This window comes from Palaemon carinicauda, chromosome 12 (genome assembly GCF_036898095.1).
Source record: "Palaemon carinicauda isolate YSFRI2023 chromosome 12, ASM3689809v2, whole genome shotgun sequence".
In the NCBI taxonomy this organism is placed as follows: Eukaryota; Metazoa; Arthropoda; class Malacostraca; order Decapoda; family Palaemonidae; genus Palaemon; species Palaemon carinicauda.
Window position 1 is genome coordinate 78,029,569 of NC_090736.1, and position 15,518 is coordinate 78,045,086.

The following is a 15,518-nucleotide window of genomic DNA, read 5'->3' on the forward strand; positions in this document are numbered from 1 at the left end:
AAGTTCAAAAAATCTGCTAAACTTTCCTCAATAAAGGAATTCTGGCTACCCGAATCCAAAACTGTATCCACTTTAACACGATCATATTCAGTCGTCACTGTTAGTAATGGTAATAAAGAATCAACAATATCCAAATGACTTGATGCTGTAACAGTTGATGGTATTTCATTAACACTCTCGACAACATTAACCACCTTTGTGGTAGTTTGCTTACTATTACTAGAATCTGTTGGCTTTGAACTACACAAAAAACTCCAGTGTTTACCCTTGTTGCATTTGAAGCATACACCTGACGTTTGAAATCTGCACTCATTACTATTATGACCTGCTTTTAAGCATTTAAAGCACTTGTGCAATTCTTTCAATCGCTTTATTTTATCAGATACTTGCAAGTACTTTGTACAACTGGCAATTTTGTGATCTTTAGCATTACAAAGCATACATAAACTCCTTGTTAAACTAGTATTCAAACTAGTAGCCAACACTGCGGTTTTACATGGACTTTCTTTACTAATGTTTAATTGAGCGTTATACCTGCTGCAAGCTTCCAAAAATTTACCAGTGACCTCAACTAAAGTAGGATGAGACTTATTTGTGATCGCAACTATGATCTTGAAATTTAGTAGGCAATGAAGACCACACAAAATAAAGCATAACAGTGTCCAAATCAATAGCATTATCTTTCACTGCATCAATCAACTTCTTAATATGAGCATAAAAAATATATGGATCATCCTTGCCCCAAACAAACCTCAAGTCAGTTAACTCTTTAATGAGGACAAACTTCTGAGGCATTTCATCAGCAAATGCTGCGATCAAAGTTTGTTTAGCCTGACCAAAAGTTTGCTGGGACACCTTTATAGAACTAATCATAGCCTTTGCTCTACTATGACATTGCTGCTCAAGTAAATTATACCTCTCGACTTCATTTAAATTATACGGAGCAGTCAAGTGTTCAAAAACTTCAAAAAATCGCTTACATGTAAATTTATCTTCCTTAGAATCTGCATAATACCGAGGCAAATTCAACTTGGGCAAATAAATTTTAGTTCTGCAAGGAGTTTTATTATCAATCTGTACGGAGAGATTATCAAGTCGAGATTGCATTTTGTTTGACAGTAATTTAATTTTACGATGATATTCCTCACATTCAGAATCCTGCCTATCCAAATCCTCCTGCGGAACTAAGGAGTCCAGTCTAACTTTAGTCAAGATCAAATCATCCAAGGTCTGCAATCTTTGACTGTAATCACTCAGAAAACTCAATTCTGTTTGTAATTCAGCTTTATCTAAAGAATCAACAGCATTACACAATTTAGTATACAATACACTAACCTTACGGCGTATAGTAGTACGTTCACGCTTTTCCGATTCCGCCATCTTTAACTAACAGAAAACACCGCACAAATCAACTTTCAAATAAAAAATTAACACGTATAACGCGAGAGGATGGGGACCCGGACACCGCCCAACTAGAAACGACAAACATTCCACACCAGTGCTTAAAAAATTTAATCCAAAAGTTCGACGGACCAAGCGGAAAAAATGGGGAGTGATCATCATATGTAAATATAAAATCAATATGTAATGACCACGATCATATCATTAAACCTTGCATTTTTAAGTGAAAAGGTAGAGATGGAAAATATGCATTTTAAATATTTAATAAATTTAAATTTAAATGGTTACACATTTACGAATACATAATTTAAAATTACATAAATTTCACTGTAGCAGCTGGTGGTGGAATGACGTAAACGAGTCTTCGAAATGCACTATTATAAGAGATTTTAAGGTTCACAACTGCGAGGGCTTAACCTTCTTCCTTTCACTCATCCGCTAAAAAATACAAAGTAGAGGAGAATCAACCACGGGAAAAATCAGAACAATAAATACAACACTAACAAAAAATGACTAAAATAAATCAACAAAAATTCAACACTAATCAAAATATCAATTACTGTAATCGCCTGACTAAAATCTACAATTTTCATATAAATCAAAATCTTGAAATAAACGAATCACCGAAAACAGCAATTAACTAATCACGAAATCACTCACGTAAATGTTTGCTCAAATCACCACTAAATCACAACAGCTCTCAAATTATCAGTAAAACAACTAGCAAATTTAACGAGTTGTCAAATGCTTAAATAAATTTATAGACTGCATAGAAATCACAGGTTCAATCTAGTAAGAATTTAATTAATTAAAATACTTTAAATTATTCTAAAAAACACTGGCATATAGAATATGTAACGCAAGAACAAGCATTAAAGCCCCTTATGCTTACCCTGTTGCGATATCAGTTCTGGCGAGTGTGGAAAAAAATCATTTAACAGACGATCATCGTTAAGCATCGTCCGGATCCCATCCTCGATGAATTAGTGTGCAATTATTTCCATGGTAGAGGAAAAATCCATAATAGTTAATCCAGCGTGTGTATACATCCTAAAATCCACTTGAATAATGGAAGAGGGGGAAAGAGAGCTCCTCCTCACTCCCGTGTAAGGTTGCTGAAGACTGGTGCTGTGTGAAAAAACTTCACAACGACGTTAACGGCAGGCAGATATAACTGGATATAACTACTGTATAGTAGTTACTATCTAAAAGCAAAGGGGCAATTAGCGACACTTCTGTATGCCAAATGTATCAATACTTAAATATTCAAATTAATAATTTGAAGTTTTTGCAATGATGCTCTTATAAGTATGTGTTTTCTTGGAGTCTGGTCTTGATGAATGCAGTTTTGACTTGTTCAGTATTTAGAAGAACCCTTATCAACCTTTTTATAATCCGTTTAAATCATGCTCTCTCTCTCTCTCTCTCTCTCTCTCTCTCTCTCTCTCTCTCTCTCTCTCTCTCTCTCTCTCTCTCTCTCTCATTTAAAACAACAAACGTTAAGCAAGCCTTGATTTGCCAACCAAATTCAGATGATAATAAGTGATTCATAAGCCTTTAATTGTGTTTGAATAACACATCTCAAACAAGAATTCTATACAACTTACAAAAAATAATTCATGCTCTTCCTTTTTAACTAATTCAAGAACCAACCTAATATTTAAATACCATCAAATGCATTGGAGATCTCCCCGTACATGACTCTCCCTTGCATGAAACCCAATTCCCGGTAATTCAATTAGTTTCTCCATTTGTCTTCCAGTTACGATTGCTCATTGTTTTATCTTAATTCTTAATCTATTTTTAATTGGAGACGATCATTATCTTTGGCTTCATCCTAAGGAGTCAAAGTATTTTATGAAATGATATCCTATATGAGGTAAATTGGAGAATATTATACTGTGTATGTTTTTTTTTTTTTTTAATCCTACAGTTTTAGGGGAAAAAAACAAGAAAATGGAATGCGACAGAAATGTTTTTTTAGAAAATATTTAAAGTCTTTGAGACACGATAAAATCGACTATGCCCTCCATGAAGCATCCTTTGTCACGTTCGATGATCTTTTGGCTTTCTTAACTTCTTTCTTTCTTTGTCCCAGAAAAGTCTCGAAGAAGTTTCTTTGAATTACTGCCTCGTTTGGGAAAGAGCTTAAATGGCGAGGGAAGTGAGTGATTGCATTTTCAATATAGTTTTCTTTGATAAAGTTTATACATTTCTGGTATTTTAGATGTCACATTTTTCTACGTTCGTGGTATTCTTTCTCAAATGGTCCGCTGCGAACTCTTTCTCTACGGACGTCAAATGGTGTATGGCTAGACTGACAGCAATAATTTTGAAAAATTAGATTGCTGAATAAATATTAATATGGATCTCTAAGAAAAAAAGTAACAAAGTTATCTATTGTTTTCGAATGATATATCTGGAGAATATTGCTTTAAAGATCGGGATGATCATCAAAAAAAGCCCGTCTTCTACAACAAAATCACAATAATTTTTATGATTTAATAAGTCCATTTACTCTATGTCCTAACATAAATACCTAATCTTCTTTAGACCATTAAATTGATAATCTATTCTTCTCGGTTATCATTCATGTATTTAAGACTACTTTCACAATTCACTACCCTTCTCCGGGTTTCACCTTTACAATAAGACCTTTCTTTTTTATATTTGTGAGGCATCGCACATTGCTTTTATTACTCCTTGGTAAGAGATCGGATAAACTAATGTAGGACCAAATTCATTTGTCTTCATTGTTAAAGCCTTGTATTTCATTTGCAGGCTACATCTTTTTAGGTTGAATATATTTTAATGCTTGAATAAATTAACAAACGCTGCTTAACTATTCCCTAAGATCCTATTATTCCTAAAAATCTTTTACTTCTTTCAAATCTTAGTGGAGTAGAATTTCCACATTAACCCTTATTTCTTCTCACCTGTTTAATCTGTTTACACTGTTTACTTGACCTATTTAATCTAGGGATGTGTCACTGATTAATCTTGATCTTTATCCTGCTATTCTCCCTCTTTCTAGGACTAGGTCTAGTGATTTTAAATGGCTCTCTGTATTCTTACTAAACTTAGTAACATTATTCAATAGTCTTATTCAATCTCTATGTCTCCAAATCTAGATCATCATTCTGTTTAGAGTTAGAAGAGCTAATACCCGTGAATAGGTTGTATTCCTTGACCGTGATATCAACTATGTATCTTTGCTCCCCAGTAACTAACTGAACCAAAATATCATTTATTTTTGGGGTAGACGTTTCATTTGTAATATGCATTTTAGTCCTACTTGTGATGTTCTACTACTATAGTCAATTCTTTTAATGAGGCAGATTTACACCGACTCGCAGGGGTACCCTATTAACTTGGAAAAGTTTAATGACCACTAATTGGTTGGACAAGATAATTCTAACCAATCAGATAGCAGGAAACTTTTCCGAGCTAAAAGGGCATCCCTGCTAGTCGGTGCAAATGCGCCTCATTCATCGGGAAATATATCTCCGGAGATTTATAAGAAGACTTTCTTTTATTTTAACATACTGTTTTTCGCTATGGGGCGTTGGCTGATAGGTAATATTTTATCATTAGTTACCGGTATATTAAAAAGTTTTGGTAGGTTTTGGGGTCGATGTTTCTAATCATTTTAGTTACAACTTTTCTATTCTAATTAACCTATCACCTGAAAAGGCTATTCTTTGTCTATTTCTTAGCAATTAATAATGATAATAATAATAATAATAATAATAAAAATAATAATATCCCTATATCTATGCTCCTTATGGTAAAATATGCCCCTTTCTGATTAACCAACTGAAATCTCTACTCTTTTATTTTAGAAGTCATTACCCGCCATTCACATGAGATATTTTATTAGTAATATTAATTAATTAGTGTGCATTCATTTCCCTACATCTGAACTACATAATTGTCTCTTTTGCCAGACCCTGGCATCCTATTTTTTTTTTCTATTTAACCTATCTTTTTTATATACCTGCGGTTATTTATATTTATGCATCAATATGACCTCTCTAGCTAATCTGTAGCTTTTATATTTCAGTACTGATCAGACTTTATATTTGTTTAATAACATCATAGCTCATTTATTAATTCTTATGCCTTTATCATAATTTTAAATCTCTGCGCCTAACATTAACATATTGTTTTTAATTCATATGCTTATAGCAACATTATTCTATTAGCCTATTGCTTCATTTGCCTATAACACTATTTTTTTTCTTGGAATTCCATTTTATTTATGCTATTCTATTCTATTCTATTCATTTCCTTTCACTTTCGACATTTTATCTTATTTATATGGCGCTTATCATATATTCACAACGAGTGTATTCATTATTTACTATCTACTTATTTCTAAAATTTCTTATTCCTCCTTGTCTTTTTATTTAATTTCCATTACCCTTTCTTAGTCCGGAGACTGTTTCTTTTGTGAAATTCGTCTTTTAGAAAGTGGCCCGTTTTGTAAAAGACTTGTTGGTGCCGGTTTAGTATGTGGCTTACCTTTCGAATATGGCTTACCAAATTCTATCTGTTTTAGTATGTGGCCTAACCTAACCTTACCTTACCTTACCTAACTTAACAAGCCAGGTAGGCCATACTAAACCAGAGTAAAAACAGGTAGGCCACGTACTAAATCGGCACTTGTTTGTCTTAGACAAGTAGAATCATACATCCTGTTTTATTTTTAGCCTGCGCTTCTCAAAAATAAAAATTAAATTTTCATCACTGTATCTTTTGTGAACGATATCTTAAAGCTCTATCGGAAATGTTACTTTTTAAAGATTAAATCCTCATTCATCATTTGGCACATTTTGGCTAGTAATTCCCTATTTAACCTGACGGTTCATACCCGTTTATTTCACTGGAAAAAGGTGTGAAAATCACTTATTTTCACACCTAATATTTTCAAATAATCTATCATTGTATTGCATCCTAGTATGTCAACTGTATTTGTCAGAATCTCTATAAGATAAAATAGTCACTTGAAACGAGGATGTACCTCCGCTACTTGTGCCTCTCTTTCCTAACTAATATTTCCTTGTCTTACTGTCTTTCCCTTCATCTGGCTAACTATTTTAACTTGATTCTTCTGCACTATTCGGAGGATTTGAGTTTCTCTTTCTCTGTGCCGGAGGGGCATTCTGAGAATTGTCTTCTTTTATTTCATAATGGGATTCTTTAAATCTATGCCTGTCTTTCTTCCCTGTGTGTTCTCCCCTTTTACAATATTTTGCCTCATTTCTATCTCCCTTTCTATGTAATCTTCCCCTAAATTTAAGTGTTTCCTCTCTATTTCTGTCAACAATCTTTGCCCTAAATTTTTACCCATTATTCTGTTTAACTCTAGGGTAATTTGCGGCTCCATTACAGTCTAATGTTCTAATATCCCTGCAACTATTTGAACCGTTCTGGGTTTCAATGTCAATATTTGTGGCTAGTTGTTCCTTAGATTCTCCTCCTGAATTCTTATCGTTGTTATCAATTTCCCTTTTTCTTCGTAAAAACTCATATCTAGGATGCTATATATATATATATATATATATATATATATATATATATATATATATATATATATATATATATATATATATATATATATATATATATATTTAAAGAGAGAGAGAGAGAGAGAGAGAGAGAGAGAGAGAGAGAGAGAGAGAGAGAGAGAGAGAGAGAGAGAGAGAGAGAGAGAGAGAAATTCAGTGAAGGAGGAGGCTCCAGAATGCTTTCTGGGATGATGGGGCTGCCCCACCACACCTACCTAACTACCAGGTATTTATTCACCCTCAGGAGCAACAGAGGTACAATCGATTTTCTAGAAAATGGTCAAAATCAACACATTAATTCTTACTATTTGGATGGATTTCAGATTTCTCTGATAATTTCTTCGGAACTAAAAACATACGTATATCTTATTTACTGCTGTTTGTTTGTTCAACTTTAATTTCCTCCATCTTCAAAATACGAACCAAACCAGAATATAAAAAGAAATTGTATTGGACAATTTTAATAATAATCATAACAATAGGCCATTACGGCACCAGTTAAACAAAATAATCAATCTGTTGATCAGGATGTTAAGTGGGTTAATAATTAACTCTTGTCTGTAATATTGTGAATTTTACATCAATCCAGGTAAAAAAAAAATAAAGATTAAATATAACCTTAACGACACATTGGCAAACATGAAAAATCTCTAAAAATAGATTTTATACTTACCCAAGATAACTAGATTTTCTGTTCCTGGCAAAATCTTGAAATCTGTGAATAAATACGAAATTCTCTTGAATGAACATGGCCAATCTTTCTAAGTAGGTGTGACTAGCGAGGAAAATCAAGTCACGACCTTAAATATAATTGGACAAAAACTTGGCTTTCCCTCTTTTGCGCCTTTTCTTTAAGACTAGGCTTGGATTAACTGACTAGGCACCTTCAAGATCCCTCTTTGAACTGGACGTCTTTTTACAAGCATTTTATGAATCTTGTTAGATTTCAAAAGCTCAAATAATAATGTTGAAGGATATTTTCTTCGTCGAGATTCATAAAAATATCGCTTCGCGTGTAGGATGGGGATACTGAAAATGGTTTTCTGGTCCCCAGTCCCTCTGCACCATTAGTAATTAACCACAGTTGACTGACTACCAAGCACATAAGTCAGTGCTTCAGATCAACAGGCAAGAGAAGAGGATGGAATGGCCTAAACTACTTGCTGATGAAAATGATATGTTAAATTAAGAGAAAAATAGAATTTATCATGGCAGAAGACATTAGTGATTTGTTGCTGCAGATAACTGGGAGAATAAATTAGTTCAGTACCAACTACCATATCTGATTCAAGACGCTAAAGGATATACAAAGATTTGATTGTGGACCAATTTCTCATAAAGCAAGAAAAAATATATATCCATAAACTTCTAAGCAGTAAATTCAAGTCATTTTAACTGGTTTAGTGTTCTCTTTCCCTATTTGGGTCTAGCAGTCCACAACCCAACTGCATTGAGTGGTCCGAGTTATCACACATTTATGAAGAGCTACGGACCGCCATTCTCAGATGGCTACTGCTGTAAGCTTCGAAATCACCAACTAGTTAAGTTATACAATAAATCATATGTTATTTCTTCCTGTATCATTAGATCTAAGTAATGGAGCATAACTCTATTGAAGTGAATAACCACGATTATCAAAGATTCATTTTACGAGATATGAAGTGACTTTTCTCTTCGACTCTCATTCCAACAAAGAGTGATGAATGAAACCAATGATCACCATAACCTTCCGCAAAATGGAAGACATATGACTTCACTAACATCGTCTTATATATAGGAATAGTCAGATTGTTTTTTTTCTTTTTACCACAGAAATTATTTATTGTTAATTTGTTCTCATCGTTTATTTAATTCCTTATTTCCTTTCCTCACTGGGCTATTTTCCCTATTGGAGCCCTTGGGCTTATAGCATCTTGCTCTTCCAACTGGGAATGTAGCTTGGCTAATAATAATAATAATAATAATAATAATAATAATAATAATAATAATAATAATAATAATAATAATAATAATAATAATATATGAATGGAAGGGCAGTGTGCGATAGGCTGAATATCCTTTGATTTTATTCATTGAGTCTATGCCGTATGGTACGATGCGGTATAGCAGGAGAGGCCAATTGCACTTTGTAGCAAAGGTTAAAGAGGCTGGATAAGAAAATGGAAGAAGAAAAATGGAATAGATGTAAAGTAAAAGACTAAAAAGTGGGTGGAACTTTTCTGTAATAACTACAGCGGGTACCGCGAGGTGTACTGTTGGCTGAAACTTTCCGATGGTGTAAGAGGGAATTGAAAAGTTTGGTGTCAATTTCTGAGGCTTTGGTGTGTAAATGCATTTGCTAGATTTCATCAAAAGTGATATTGTTACGAGTTATCATATTCTTGGAAGAGAAAAATTAGAAAGGTTCTAATCTTTCGGGTTCACGGACTTCATTTGGGTTCTAGGTATTAAAATCAAAAGGGGGACATTAACCAAAATTAAGAGGGAATAAAAAGCAATAAATCTTCTAACAACGAAAATCATTTGCTATTAAGTTCTCTTTTCCTTTCCCACCTTTATCCCTACATTGAAGGGTCGGTTGTCTGATGCGTCCTCTCCAAGTCTTCTATCAAAGGCATCCTCTGCCACCAATTCTCTTTTATCCATACCATTCTTCACCATTTCTCTGCCTCCCACTCGACTTTCTCCCCTTCACAGGTTCTTCCCATCCATCCTCAACACATGCCTATTCCGTCTCTCAAGCTTGGCTTCCTCATTTCGTCTTAAGAGCCCACGTTTCCGATCCGTACATTAACACTGGTCTTATTACTGCCCTATAGATCCTCACCTTTAGCTTGATTGGCATTTTCTGATCACATACCCCGCTCTCTACCTCCCTCCTCTTCCGCCAAGATGTTTTTATCCTATTCTCAACTTCTGATGTAAATCTTCCATCCTAACTTATAGTAGATTTCAAGTATCTAAATTGTTCCACCTGTTTTATAGTCGACACTCTACTTTTATGTATGGCTGCCTGTCCCTAACTTCCTAACCAATCAGCTTTATCCACATTTATACTTAAAACACCCCTCTCAATAGTGTTCTGTCACTACAAAATCTTCTCTGTATATATCTCTCATTTCACCTTGATTGTCAATACATCTGAATATATTAACTCCCACAACTCTTAATTTCAGATCTCTCAACATATCCATGACCAGCATAAGTAAAAACGTGTTTAATGCTGACCCCTGGTGTAATCCAACACTAACTTCAAAGGTTCCTGTTTCCCCAACTGCTGTTATTCTTTTGTCCTTGTTCTTTTGCACACCATCTCTACCATTCTAACCAAATTGTCTAGGGATTTCCTTTTCCACAAGAACCAAAACATAATTTCTCTTGGTATTCTATCATAAGCATTCTCTAGATCTACAAAATCACAGAAGCGATTCTGATTTCCCTCTAGCCTCTTCTAGTAGCTGCCTTTCTATAAAGAAGGAATCCACAGTCCCTCTCCCCCTCATGAATCCATACTGCGGTTTTCCAATGTTTACGATATCTCTCAATCTGTCATTTAGTACCCTCTCAAAAACTCTCAAACCATGCTCAGTTACTCTAATTCCCTTTTAGTTACCACATTCCGTAACATAACCCTTCTGCTTAATCATAGATACCATTAAACTCCCCTTCCTTTAAGCCTCATCTCCTCTTCCCATATCGCTCTTAATAAAGCCAGTATCCGTTCTTACCTATCTGTAGGGAGTAACTTGACCATTTAAATTTTTAACTCTGATGGACTTGGTGCTTTACCATTTTCCATTTCAATCAACGCCCTTTCACTTCTGTATTTTATATCACCATCACTGGTACCCTCCACTCTTTGTGCTTCTCCCAGCTCCTCTCTCTCATTTTCAGTATTCAATATTTGATCAAAATATTTTCTCCATCTTCTCTTAATAGCTTCACCCCTATAAAATATATTTCCATCTCTATCCTTCATGACTCCCAGTTACCCCAAATCCTGTCTTTGCCTTTCCCATAGGTTTGAAATCTTATAGATATTCTTTTCCCCTTACTTGTTCCTAGCCTTTCATTCTTAGAGCTATGGCACTATAAAAATATGCTGGTCTCACAACAGCCCTATTTCGGCTGTGATTCATTTGACAAGGGAGGAACTATTTTCAAAAATAGCTTCTATAAGCTTTGATAATAAAACTAGGGGCTGATTTACCATTTGGCTTCACGGATGCTGCCATGCAAACGTAAATATTGCTGGATTTGCATGCAGAGATTTCGAAGAAAAAATGCCTAAATGCCTTCGTTCTCAGTTCGTTGACTGGTGGAAAGAAAACTAAGCAATTATTCTTAATTTGAATAAATATGTGTATACATATTCAAATTTCATTGTCAACCTTACGTGCATACGCATAAGAGTTGAAAATATCGTTAAAAAGGTGTTTATCGTATAAGAATGATCAACATCGGCTAGCAATTATAGGTGACTGAATCATACTAAAGAGCTTATTCTCTTCAATAATATGCTTTTCATCTTCACAGTCGTATTTGGAAAGGGAGATTCGTAAGGTCTATCATACCATGATGATGAGATAAATACGAAGTATTGGAGAGGGGAATGCCTTTGGACAACAAGGAATTTCAGTTGGCAAACCTGAAATTCCCACTGATCTTTTCACTATTCTAATGAAATCCCGAAAACCTAAATGGTTGCGTTAACTGGATAAATCTTCCAAGGGAACGTCTCAATTTCTTTATTAAAATGTACTGAACGAAATATGTTGGCCATTGATAATAATTAAGTGAGACAGAGAAAGAGAGAGTTATAAAACTGTCATCATATTAAAAACTGCAAAACAGAAAATTTCAAAATCGCTTCTCTCTCTCTCTCTCTCTCTCTCTCTCTCTCTCTCTCTCTCTCTCTCTCTCTCTCTCTCTCTCTCTCTCTCTCTCTCTCTCTCACTTGGTAAAATGGCTATTTTTAGAATACATATATGGCTTTTTTAGAATACATATATGCGTAACTAAAGATATTCAAGAGTGAGCAAACATCACAGCATTGCTTTACTCTGCTCCCAGAAAGAGATTACGTGTAAACCAGTGTTGATTTCCCTTCAGAATTCGTGAATCCTTTGTTGGCATCAGAGCGTTCGTTCGTTCTTTCATACGGCCCCTGTGAAGAAGGCCCGGCGTTCTTCCCCAACGTTGCCGGGAGACCACCTACGTATCGCTGCAATTCCTTCAATCTGACGAGAAAGGAGAATTTCATTCCAGCCACTGTCGTTGTGTGACTGGAATATTCAGCTTCTTCCTCGTAACTGTGTTCCTGTTGCATTCAATATTGCCGGTTGAAAGATAAAAAAAAAATAAAAATTCTCCTCCAAGAAGTCCACTATTATGAGTTGCTCAAGTTACCTAAAACCCAATTCCTCATTCAAGATAATGGGGAGTCTGGTGAAAACTTTCCTGATGAGCATTTCATAGGTCAGGAGTTCAAGCCCCGCTCGCAACCCGATAGTTTCCGTTACTGTCGACAACCTTAAAGTCCTTTTGAGCTACATCTAGGGAGTTCAGAGGGTCCTTTAGTCTCATATCCTATTGTCAGGACCTCAATGATTCAAGCTTGATTGGAGACAGATTAGGCATTTATCATAAATTGTCTTGCCGATTATTAATGAACTTCAAACCTAATCCAGGATTTGGAAATAATAATAATACTTCCAGATTTCTCAACTTTTTTTTTTTTTAGTACTTCCTTGTTCTGTACTTTTTAATTTATATACCGATTCCTGTAGACATACTGTTAAAATAATAATAATAATAATAATACAATAATAATAATAATAATAATAATAATAATAATAATAATAATAATAGTAGTAGCCTACAGTGCACTTGTAGCCCTACAGATTGCCAAACAGTAATCGATAAAATTCCATCTTTGACTCATCACATTTCAATAGCGTTTTCAAACACTCACGAGGCTTCAACGCGATAAAAACTAATTTCCACAACTCCTGACATTTCTCAAAGTCATCAACATTTCAAGCCGAACAAAATCAGTCTTTATCACATTTCAATATAATTTTCCTAATGACGTAAAAGGAAAAGCCATGTTGATATCCTTTGACACGTACCAATACAAGAAGTGTAACCATTTTGAAACTGTCGATTTAAGTATTAAATCTTTCGGTCTAATATATTCACTAAACCATCAACACAGCTTTTGTCCTTTGACTATTCTCGAATGTCTTATTAAACAAACACCATTCATACAAAATATTCCAAACTAATTGAAAACACACAGAGCAACATTTTTAATGTTAAAAACATTTCTCCACATAATCAATGTATCGGGGTTTTCAACCTTTTAACTCTTACTCGTTCAGCAAATAAATCATAAATGTAACTCAATTCAACAACTTTTGATTTCACTCCGTAAAGGTAAATTTGCGCCATAAACCCAATGATTTATCAGTATATTCCTTTTGATACAATTATACAATTCAGTTAAAACAAGTATTCGTATAACAAAAAAAAAAAAAAAAAAAAATTCGTTTTTTTCCCTCTAAAATAGAATTCTCTTGTGATTTCATTAATTCTCTTAATATAAATCCTTCACCAGTTTCAGAGATGTTGAGCATTTCGGTAATTCAAGATTTTTTCATTCATGAAAGAACACATTTACATTTCCACACACACAAACACGCACACACATATATATACTATATATATATATATATATATATATATGTATATATATATATATATATATACATATACATATATATATACACATACATACATAAATATATACATACATATATGTACATACATACATTATGTATATAAATATATATATATATATATAATATATGAATATATATATATATATATATATATTATATATATATATATACATATATATATATATATATATATATATATATTATATATATATATATAATATATAATATATATATATATATATATATATATATATATATATATATATATATATATATATATATATATATATATATATAAATATATATATATATTATATATATATATATATATATATATATATATATATATATATAATTAATATCGAATTTTACATTTGGGAATGTATATCCACTGGAAACACATTTATGATAACCGGTACTTGGCTGGACAAAGACTCCGAATCTTTGCCCAGGTAGAAGCAGTTATCATAAATGAATTTCCTGTGCATGTGTATTCCCAAAGATAGAATTCGATATTAAGTGCTATTGTCATTAATATATCTATTGATTAAAAGACATCGGTTAAACTTCGCAAGTCGCAAGGGAAGGAGGGAAAGAAAATGGCAGCAACTAACATGCAAGTGAACGTCGCTGATGAAGAATGTGATGACGGAGGTAATGAGGGAAGGTGTGGGTATTGTGAGGTCTTTGTCGAATTCGGTATACAATGTGATGAATGCCAAAGATGGTACCATGATGAAGCAACTTGCTCAAATTCAATAAATGCCACAAGTGAGATTTTTCAAAGCAGGAACATCATTTATAAATGTCCAAGATGTGTTGAGACTGCAAATCCCAATTGTTCATGGGTCAGGCAATCATGGGAAAACATGACGAAACTAAGCATCAACATAGAAGAGATGAAGGTAAATGTACAATGACAGATGTCAGATATTATGGATATGATAACTGCTCAATACACCAATATGTGTCATGAAATTGTTGAGCTGAAAGAGGAACTTACGGAATACGAACAAGAGAATGTGACCAAGACCACATATACAAGTAAGCTGAAATCAAAAAATACTTTGGTCATAAAATCTATGGAGGAAAATATGAAGGCTTCAGAGATCAAGAAAACAATCATGAAGAAGATAACCACGGTTGTTGAACAGGTCAAAACCTCTAAACAAGGCCACTTGGTAGTTAATTTTGCGGATAAAGTTGGTTAGAAAAGGCTAAAAATGACTTTGAAGAGGTCAAGAATGACATCTAGGTAGAAGTGGATAAAAAGGATCTACTTAAACTGAAGATCAAGGTCTGCAATATTGATGAAAATGAAGATGATATAATAGCTAGTATAAAGGAGAAGAATGAATGGTTGAATGATATGTGTGAAAATGAAGAGGACTTTAAATTGATCAAGAAGTTTAAATCAAGACAAATCGGTAAATCACATGTCATTATTAAGTGTAGTCCAACTATCAGGAAAGTTTTCCGTAAAAAGGACGATAGAGTATATACCACGTATGGAGGATGCTGTAAAATCTATGATTCCTACAATGTATTTCAGTGTTATAGATGCCAGGAATTTGGTCATACTGCCCATAGTTGTACCAAGACTCAGGTATGTGCCAAGTGTAGCCAGGAACACCGAACCACGGATTGTAGTGTTAATACGTTAAAGTGTCACAACTCCTCAATGAGGAATTACAATGATACGAATCATAAGACATATGATAAAAATTGTAAAGTATACAAGGAGGAGCTTACCAGAATAAAAAATAGAACCAATCATGGAGTCTATCCCATTAGTAAAGTGTGG

The 15,518-nt window shown here is 33.8% G+C and overlaps 1 protein-coding gene and 1 long non-coding RNA gene across 2 annotated transcripts; one reads left to right on the forward strand and one right to left on the reverse strand.

Moving 5' to 3' along the window:
* Positions 1 to 1,648: 1,648 nt before the first annotated feature.
* LOC137650584 (uncharacterized) lies at positions 1,649 to 2,679 on the reverse strand. The gene is made up of 2 exons (XR_011045993.1): positions 2,294 to 2,679; positions 1,649 to 1,839 (listed from the first exon to the last, which is right to left on the reverse strand). It is a non-coding gene; the product is annotated as an uncharacterized lncRNA (long non-coding RNA).
* Positions 2,680 to 7,162: 4,483 nt separating this feature from the next.
* LOC137650907 (uncharacterized) lies at positions 7,163 to 14,634 on the forward strand. The gene is made up of 3 exons (XM_068384054.1): positions 7,163 to 7,226; positions 13,591 to 13,613; positions 14,269 to 14,634. The coding sequence occupies exons 1-3, from the start codon at positions 7,163 to 7,165 to the stop codon at positions 14,632 to 14,634; spliced, it is 453 nt and encodes a 150-aa protein (XP_068240155.1).
* Positions 14,635 to 15,518: the final 884 nt, after the last annotated feature.

Bases quoted from the DNA above. Each gene is read 5' to 3' on its own strand.
- LOC137650907 (XM_068384054.1), top strand. From the start codon at position 7,163: ATGGGGCTGCCCCACCACACCTACCTAACTACCAGGTATTTATTCACC. The intron at 7,227-13,590 runs GTACAATCGATT...ATCCTTCACCAG, and splicing joins CACCCTCAGGAGCAACAGAG to TTTCAGAGATGTTGAGCATT. The intron at 13,614-14,268 runs GTAATTCAAGAT...ATTGATTAAAAG, and splicing joins CAGAGATGTTGAGCATTTCG to ACATCGGTTAAACTTCGCAA.